Source organism: Epinephelus moara, chromosome 16 (genome assembly GCF_006386435.1).
Source record: "Epinephelus moara isolate mb chromosome 16, YSFRI_EMoa_1.0, whole genome shotgun sequence".
NCBI lineage: Eukaryota > Metazoa > Chordata > Actinopteri > Perciformes > Serranidae > Epinephelus > Epinephelus moara.
In genome coordinates this window covers 1969622-1979286 of record NC_065521.1, presented here as the reverse complement: position 1 = coordinate 1979286, position 9665 = coordinate 1969622, and the positions used below count along the sequence as shown (strand labels likewise).

Below are 9665 nucleotides of genomic sequence, written 5' to 3'. Positions count from 1 at the left end.
ACTCAGTCACACCTACTGCCCTCTGCTACTGAAGTAATGATACTCTAACAGTACTCAGTAATGATACTCTAACAGCACTCAGTCACACCTACTGCCCTCTGCTACTGAAGTAATGATACTCTAACAGTACTCTGTTACTGTAAAGTACTTTTTTACAGCAGTAACAGTCCTGTTTTATCATCACTCTGCAGTTACAGTATTATTGATTATCGATGAGCTGATCAGCTGTCAGAGCTTACTGTATAATGGCATTATTGATTATCGATGAGCTGATCATCTGTCAGAGCTTACTGTATCATATTATTGATTATTGATACATCTCAGACTCAGACTGATGTATCAGATCACGTGTTCACTGTTGTGTTTACTGTGTGATGAAACCTAAACATGATGATGTCACTGATGACAGTGTCACCTTTGCAGAGAGCCAATGAGGCGTCCACGCTGGCCTGGGGGACGAGGGTGAAGGGCTTCATCGTCTGCTTCGTGCTGGGCGTCTTCTGCTCCATCCTGGTGAGGGCCTCCATGGTAACAGTCCACTGTCTGTCTGTCTGTCTGTCTCCATGGTAACATCCTGTCTGATTATTCTGCATGTATCCATGGTAACAGATCGTCTGTCTGTCTGTCACTTTTTAATGTAACATCTTGTCTTGTTGTTTCCATCAGTTTCCATGGTAACAGCTTTTTTTGTCTATTGTTTCCATGGTAATCTGTCAGTCTGTCTTTCTGCTTGTCTGTAACCATGGTAACGATCTGTTTGTCCATCTGTCACTTCCTATTGTAAGAGCTTGTCTTATTTTTCCTGTGTGTTTCCATGGTAACCAGTTTATCTGTCTGTATTTTTTCTCTGTTTCCATGGTAACAGCCTCTTTTGTCTTCCTGGCTGTATCCAAGGTAACATTCTGTCTGTGTGTATCCATGGTAACCCCCTGTCTGTCTGTGTCTAGATGGTAACAGTCTGTCTGTGTCTCCATGGTAACAGTCTGTCGGTCTCTGTTTTCCTCTGCTGCCATAACAAAATTGTGTGTCTTGTCCTATTGTCTGTATCCATGGTAACCTCCTGTCAGTCTGTGTGTATCCATTGTAACCTCCTGTCTGTGTGTCTCCATGGTGACCTCCCGTCAGTCTGTGTGTATCCATGGTAACCTCCTGTCTGTCTGTCTGTGTGTATCCATGGTAACCTCCTGTCAGTCTGTGTGTATCCAAGGTAACCTCCTGTCAGTCTGCGTGTATCCAAAGTAACAGTCTGCCTGTGTGTATCCATGGTAACCAACTGACCGTCTGTGTGTCTCCATGGTAACAGTCTGTCGGTCTCTGTTTTCCTCTGCTGCCATAACAAAATTGTGTGTCTTGTCTCACAGTCTGTGTGTCTCCATGGTGACCTCCTGTCAGTCTGTGTATCCATGGTAACCTCCTGTCTGTCTGTGTGTCTCCATGGTGACCTCCTGTCACTTTGTGTGTCTCCATGGTAATAGGGCAGCTGTCTGCTGTGGGTCCCAGTTGTTGGTCTTGCTGTGTTCGCTGTCCTCTACAGTGTGGGAAACATCTGCGCTCTGGCCAGGTAACGACCACATCATCCCGAGGTGTACTCTCAGTGTCATGAACTCTATTACCCATCATCCCTCAGAGCTTCTCTCAGTGTCATGAACTCTATTACCCATCATCCCTCAGGACTGCTCTCAGTGGTTCCCTTTGGTTGATGATGTCACATGTCATCCTGTGTGTGTTTCAGCACCTTGTTTCTGATTGGTCCGTGTCGACAGCTGAAGACCATGTGTGCTAAAGAGAGGGCCTTTGCCACCGCCATCATGCTGGTGAGGTCACACGTGTAATATACAGTGTGCAGTGTGAAGTGTGCAGTGCATGGTGCGCAGTGTACAGTGTGTAGTTTGCAGTGTGCAGTATACAGTGTGTAGTGTACTGTGTAGTGTACAGTGTATAGTATACAGTGTGCAGTTTACATTGTGTGGTATGCAGTCTGTAGTGTAGTATGTAGTATACAGTGTGCAGTGTGTAGTGTGTAGTATACAGTGTGCAGTATACAGTGTGTAGTGTAGTGTGTAGTGTAGTGTGTAGTATACAGTGTGCAGTGTGTAGTATACAATGTTCAGTGTGTAGTGTACAGTGTGCAGTGTAGTATGTACTATACAATGTGCAGTGTGTAGTGTACAGTGTGCAGTATACAGTGTGTAGTGTAGTGTGTGTGGTATACAGTGTGTAGTATACAGTGTACAGTGTGTAGTATACAGTGTGTAGTGTAGTGTGTGGTATACAGTGTGCAGTGTGTAGTATACAGTGTACAATGTGTCGTATACAGTGTGCAGTATACAGTGTGTAGTATACAGTGTGTAGTGTAGTGTGTAGTATACAGTGTACAGTGTGTCGTATACAGTGTACAGTGTGGTGTGTAGTATACAGTGTGTCGTATGCAGTGTGCAGTGTGTAGTATACAGTGTGTAGTATACAGTGTGTAGTGTACAGTGTGCAGTTGGCAGCAGGGGTCGCGTTAACCGGATATTCTCGGTCATTGACCGGTTTTGTACAACAATGACCGGAAAATCTGAAGGCCGTCTGTCATTTGACCGGTTGCAATTACCACCCCTGCCCACTTGGCGGCGGAGTGCACAGTCAGTGGTTTAAGTGGCTGCCGTTTTCACACTGCAGAGAAAAAGTCATTCATCTGCTTCATGTAGCGTTGTTAACATAACGGCCTGGACACACCAGATGCGTTAGTGCCGCAGAAGTCCTGCGAGTATACTCGCAGGCGCTTTACTGTCCACACAGGCAGCGCATTTCTCCTGCGCTCTCCGCGCCGGTTAAACATCGACTCCACTCGTCTGTTCCCATCAGTACTCGTTTTTCACTTCAACAGGTCATTTTAAACATGGGTAAGTCCATATTTTAATCGTTTTTTATAACGTAATAAGTTAATGACAGTTTGTCATTGCATGTCCATGTATTGAGCGTGTTGGATTAACACTGAATGAATAGGGCATATTGTTCTGTAGTCTGTAGGCTCAGTGACACAAAATTAAAATTGTAATGAAGTGATTAGGGTATTGAAAAATGTGTTCGATTATGCACTGTTGTGTTATTTTAAATTATAAACATGGTATTCCCTCACGTTCCTCAGTGCATGCTGTTATTTTATTTTGAAAATTGGCCGGCTGGTACGATCCGCTCTATCCAGCTTGACAGAAGCCCTAGCGGCTCGCGTGTAGACCAGACGCCGAACTGAAGCACTGCGGTGTGTGGATGTCTGTTCATCTTTTCGTTCATGTCCTTATTGATGCACACTTCATAACTTGCTTGTTGGATTTATTAAAAACGAACGAATGAAAACTAAATGTATTTGAATATCTTTATTATCATTTAAAAAGGAAAATTATTATGACCGGATTTTTACGACCCTGACGCTCAAAATGACCGGCGATGAAAAAGTCTAGCGCAACCTCTGGTTGGCAGTTTGCAGTGTGCAGTGTGCAGTGTACAGTGTAAAATGTGTAGTATACAGTATGCAGTGTGTAGTATGCAGTGTGTGTAGCATACAGTGTGCAGTGTACAGCGTGTAGTGTAGTGTAGTGTGTGGTATACAGTGTGCAGTACACAGTGTGCAGTTTACAGTATACAGTGTGTAGTATACAGTGTGCAGTGTACAGTGTGTAGTATACAGTGTACAGTGTACAGTGTACAGTGTGTAGTATAGTGTACGGTGTGTAGTATACAGTGTGTAGTATGCAGTTTACTGTGTGCAGTGTAGAGTGTGTAGTATACAGTGTGCAGTGTACAGTGTGTAGTATAGAGTGTGCAGTGTACAGTCTGTATTATACAGTGTGCAGTATACAGTGTACATTGTGTAGTGTGTAGTATACAGTGTGCAGTGTATAGCATAGAGTGTGCAATGTAGTGTGTAGTATACAGTGTACAGTGTGTAGTGTGTAGTATACAGTGTACAGTATACAGTGTACAGTGTGTAGTATACAGTGTGCAGTGTACAGTGTGTAGTATAGTGTACGGTGTGTAGTATACAGTATACAGTGTGTAGTATGCAGTATACAGTGTGTGGTATGCAGTTTACTGTGTGCAATGTACAGTGTGCAATGTACAGTGTGTAGTATACAGTGTACAATGTACAATGTGTAGTATACAGTGTACAGTGTACAGTGTGTAGCATAGAATGTGCAGTGTACAGTCTGTATTATACAGTGTGCAGTATACAGTGTACATTGTGTAGTATACAGTATGCAGTGTACAGTCTGTAGTATGCAGTGTGCAGTGTACAGTCTGTATTATACAGTGTGTAGTATACAGTGTACATTGTGTAGTGTGTAGTATACAGTGTGCAGTGTGCAGTATACAGTGTGTGGTATGCAGTTTACTGTGTGCAATGTACAGTGTGCAGTGTACAGTGTGTAGTATACAGTGTACAATGTACAATGTGTAGTATACAGTGTACAGTGTACAGTGTGTAGTATAGTGTACGGTGTGTAGTATACAGTGTGTAGTATGCAGTTTACTGTGTGCAGTGTACAGTGTGTAGCATAGAGTGTGCAGTGTACAGTCTGTATTATACAGTGTGCAGTATACAGTGTACATTGTGTAGTGTGTAGTATACAATATGCAGTGTACAGTCTGTAGTATACAGTGTGCAGTGTACAGTCTGTATTATACAGTGTGTAGTATACAGTGTACATTGTGTAGTGTGTAGTATACAGTGTGCAGTGTGCAATGTACAGTGTATAGCATAGAGTGTGCAATGTAGTGTGTAATATACAGTGTGCCGTATACAGTGTACAGTGTGTAGTATACAGTGTACAGTGTGTAGTATACAGTGTGCAGTGTGTAGTATACAGTGTACAGTGTGTAGTATACAGTGTGCAGTGTACAGTGTGTAGTATACAGTGTGCAGTGTACAGTGTACAGTGTATAGCATAGAGTGTGCAATGTAGTGTGTAATATACAGTGTGCCGTATACAGTGTGCAGTGTGTAGTATACAGTGTGCAGTGTACAGTGTGTAGTATACAGTGTGCAGTGTACAGTGTGTAGCATAGAGTGTGCAGTGTACAGTCTGTATTATACAGGGTGCAGTATACAGTGTACATTGTGTAGTGTGTAGTATACAGTGTACAGTGTGTAGTATAGTGTACAGTGTGTAGTATACAGTGTGCAGTGTGTAGTATACAGTTTACTGTGTGCAGTGTATAGTGGGTAGTATACAGTGTGCAGTGTACAGTCTGTATTATACAGTGTGCAGTATACAGTGTACATTGTGTAGTATAGTGTACAGTGTGTAGTATATAGTATACAGTGTGCAGTATACAGTGTACAGTGTGTAGTGTAGTGTACAGTGTGTAGTATATATTATACAGTGTGTAGTATGCAGTTTACTGTGTGCGGTGTATAGTGGGTAGTAGTATACAATGTACAGTGTGTAGTATACAATGTATAGTTTACAGTGTGCAGTGTGTAGTATGCAATTTAGTTTGTACCGTGTGTAGCATAGAGTGTGTAGTCTAACGTGTGTACCTATGTGTGTCTCCAGGTGTGTCTGGTCCTGACTCTGTGTTCTGCGTTCTGGGTGAGACAAACCAACTCTCAGCTTCTATCACTCACTATCATCATATATGTGTGTGTGTGTGTGTGTGTGTGTGTGTGTGTGTGTGTGTGTGTGTGTGTGTGTGTGTGGAGGACTCACACTCACTTCTGTACCTGTGTGTGTGTGTGTGTGTGTGTGTGTGTGTGTGTGTGTGTACCTGTATGTGTGTACCTGTCCAGTGGAAGAACAACGGTCTGGCTCTCCTCTTCTGTGTCCTTCAGTTTCTGGCCTTCACCTGGTAATAACAACACACACACATTTATAAACATATAAACATATGTATACCTGTCTGTCCATCTGTCTGTCCATCCGTCCATCTGTCCATCTGTCCGTCTGTCCATCTGTCCTTCTGTCCAACTGTCTGCCTGACTGCTGCTGTTGGTCTTCACAGGTACGGACTGTCATACATCCCCTTCGCCAGGTAACACTCTCATACTCTTTACTTTACCGTTATATGTTTCATATATGTTATATATTTCATACTGTATACCAATATTTAATCATATATGTTTATCACATATTTAATTTAATATTTATATATGTTAAATTTGATCACATATTTGATTTAATATTTATATATGTTATATTTGATCACATATTTAATATTCATATGTTATATTTGATCACATTTGATTTAATATGTATACGTTATATTTGATCACATTTGATTTAATATTTATACATGTTATATTTGATCACATTTGATTTAATATTCATATATGTTATATTTGATCACATATTTAATTTAATATTTATATATGTTATATTTGATCACATATTTAATATTCATATATGTTATATTTGATCACATTTGATTTAATATTTATACATGTTATATTTGATCACATTTGATTTAATTTTTATACATGTTATATTTGATCACATATTTAATTTAATATTTATATATGTTATATTTGATCACATTTAATTTATAATATTTATATATGTTATATTTGATCACATTTGATTTAATATTTATATATGTTATATTTGATCACATATTTGATTTAATATTTATACGTTATATTTGATCACATATTTAATTTAATATTTATATATGTTATATTTGATCACATTTAATTTAATGTTTATATATGTTATATTTGATCACATATTTGATTTAATATTTATACATGTTATATTTTATCACATATTTAATATTCATATATGTTATATTTGATCACATTTAATTTAATATTCATATATGTTATATTTGATCACATATTTAATTTAATATTTATATATGTTACATTTGATCACATATTTAATTTAATGTTTATATATGTTATATTTGATCACATATTTAATTTAATATTTATATATGTTTAATTTGATCACATATTTAATTTAATATTTATATATGTTATATTTGATCACATATTTAATATTCATATATGTTATATTTGATCATATATTTGATTTAATATTTATATATGTTTCATATATGTTATATTTGATCATATATTTGATTTAATATTTATATATGTTGTATTTGATCACATATTGAATTTAATATTTATATATGTTATATTTGATCACATATTTAATTTAATATTTATATATGTTGTATTTGATCACATATTGAATTTAATATTTATATATGTTATATTTGATCACATATTTAATTTAATATTTTATATATGTTATATTTGATCACATATTTAATTTAATATTTATATATGTTATATTTGATCACATGTTTAATTTAATGTTTATATATGTTATATTTGATCACATATTTAATTTAATATTTATATATGTTATATTTGATCACATATTTAATTTAATATTTATATATGTTATATTTGATTTAATATTTATACATGTTATATTTGATCACATATTTAATATTCATACATGTTATATTTGATCACATATTTGATTTAATATTTATATATGTTATATTTGATCACATATTTGATTTAATATTTATATATGTCATATTTGATCACATATTGAATTTAATATTTATATATGTTATATTTGATCACATATTTAATTTAATGTTTATACATGTTATATTTGATCACATTTGATTTAATATTTATACATGTTATATTTGATCACATATTTAATATTCATAAATGTTATATTTGATCACACATTTAATTTAATATTAAAGGAGCAATAAGCGAAATTCATCATTTCTAGATTGAAGGAATTAAAAAATTGGAGTTGTAATTTCATCTGGAGTATAGCATGACCTCACACACCCTCTCTCTGTGTTGATCTCCAGCCCATTGTTTACAAGCCGGTCCGGCTGCGTTCATGTGCGTTCATGTGAATCCCCGCAGGGAAGCACAGCGGTTAGCCTCCGCTAGCTTCCCAACTAGCCCTGGCTCTCTGTTTGGATCCAACCGGAGCACCGAGCCTGGTTTGTTATTCAGGTTAAAGTGGGAAGAAGCAGCGGGTTTATTGGGCAGCTGAGTGAAGTGGAGGCTGTGGAGGAAACACCGGGATGGGTTAATGCCTGGAGCTTGAGTTATTAGCGGCTCGGTCCCAGCAATGGGTCAGGTGTTACGGTTGTGTTAAGTGAGTAAGTTAGCCCGGCAGCCCAGCTAACATTTTCAATTAGCATTGTGAAATGTAGCCTCACCTCGAGGCTTGTTTTGGTCTACAGGCAGTGCACAACATCAAACCTAGCGGTGAAACGATTTCGCTTTTTGCTCTTTTAATAAATTAAAATAAAATTAATTTAATGTTTATACATGTTATATTTTACACATATTTGATATTATAATTATTTTTTCATTTGTAATATAATATTTACATGTTATGCAACATGTAATTTGTTATGTATATTACATTTGATTTTTTTTTTCTCTCTCTCTTTCAGAGACGGAATCATCAAATTATGTTCGATGTGTCTCTGAAGTCCCGCCCCTCTGTCTGTCTGACCAGTCAGGATGCTGCGAGGGGTGTATCAATCGGCAGCTGATCGAAGGCCTTTAAACATTTCAACCTCCAAAATCTACAAACTCAGGTGTCGGTTTCCATGGAGACAGGTTACCTTGTGTTAACCACTGTTAGCTGTTAGCATGTTAGCCTGTTAACTGTTAGCAAGTTAATTGTTAATTGTTATCTTTTAACTGTTAGCTGTTAGCATGGTAACTGTTATCTTTTAACTGTAACTTTCAATTGTTACTCATTAGCATTTTAACTGTAACTTTCAATTGTTACCTGTTAACATTTTAACTGTACATTTTAGCTGTTAGCATGGTAACTGTTAGCTTATGGCATGGTAACTGTTATCCTTTAACTGTAACTTTCAATTGTTACCCGTTAGCATTTTAACTGTACATTTTAGCTGTTAGCATGGTAACTGTTAGCTTATGGCATGGTAACTGTTATCCTTTAACTGTAACTTTCAGTTGTTACCTGTTTAACTGTACATATTAGCTGTAGCATGGTAACTGTTCACATTTGCCTGTTCGCAGGTAGCATGTTAGCTGTTAGCATGTTAACTTTTAACTGTTAACATTTAAATGTTGGCTGTTAACTATTAATCATTAGTTGTTAGTATGTTCACTGTCAACTCACGCATTTTAATTGTTAGCATGTTAAATGTTAACTTTTTACTGTTAGTTGTTCGCTGTTAACTGTTAGCATGTTAATTGTTTATTGTTAGCATTGTAACTGTTGCCATGATAACGGTTAGCTGTTAGCTGTAAGCTTTCAGCATGGTAACTGTTAACTCTTACCTGTTAGCTTTTAGTATGTTAACTGGTAGCTTTTAGCATGTTAGCTGTTAGCCTGTTAACTGGTAGCTGTTAGCATGCTAGCTGTGCGCCTGTTGACTGATACAATAAGCTGTTAGCATGTTAACTGCTACCTGTTAGCATGTTAACTGGTAACCGTTAACCGTTAACTGTTCACATGCTAACAGCCAGGTGATAACAGTCAACCGTTAGCACGGTAACTGTTAACTTTTAATTGTTGCAGTGTTTCCCATACATTCATTTATTTGTGGCGGTGCGCCACGAATAAATTATCTCCGCCACATATAGATTTTTATGCTTTTGGCGCTACCTGTTCGACCTCGCTCATAAACACATTATAATGGGACTC

General features: G+C 37.1%; 1 protein-coding gene across 3 annotated transcripts in view; it reads left to right on the top strand.

Moving 5' to 3' along the window:
* LOC126402802 (vesicle transport protein SFT2B-like) overlaps positions 1-9659 on the top strand; it is a 12267-nt gene extending 2608 nt beyond the window's left edge. The window contains exons 2-9 of one of the 3 annotated variants that reach the window (XM_050065060.1): positions 424-513; positions 866-894; positions 1481-1561; positions 1733-1814; positions 5544-5579; positions 5777-5835; positions 5989-6018; positions 8434-9659. In XM_050065060.1, coding sequence (XP_049921017.1) covers positions 424-513; positions 866-894; positions 1481-1561; positions 1733-1814; positions 5544-5579; positions 5777-5835; positions 5989-6018; positions 8434-8470 — 444 coding nt within the window. In that variant the 3' untranslated portion in view covers positions 8471-9659. Of the gene's footprint in view, positions 1-423; positions 529-865; positions 895-1475; positions 1562-1732; positions 1815-5543; positions 5580-5776; positions 5836-5988; positions 6019-8433 lie in introns of all 3 variants that reach the window. The other 2 variants (XM_050065062.1, XM_050065061.1) reach the window with 2 other exon arrangements.
* Positions 9660-9665: the final 6 nt, after the last annotated feature.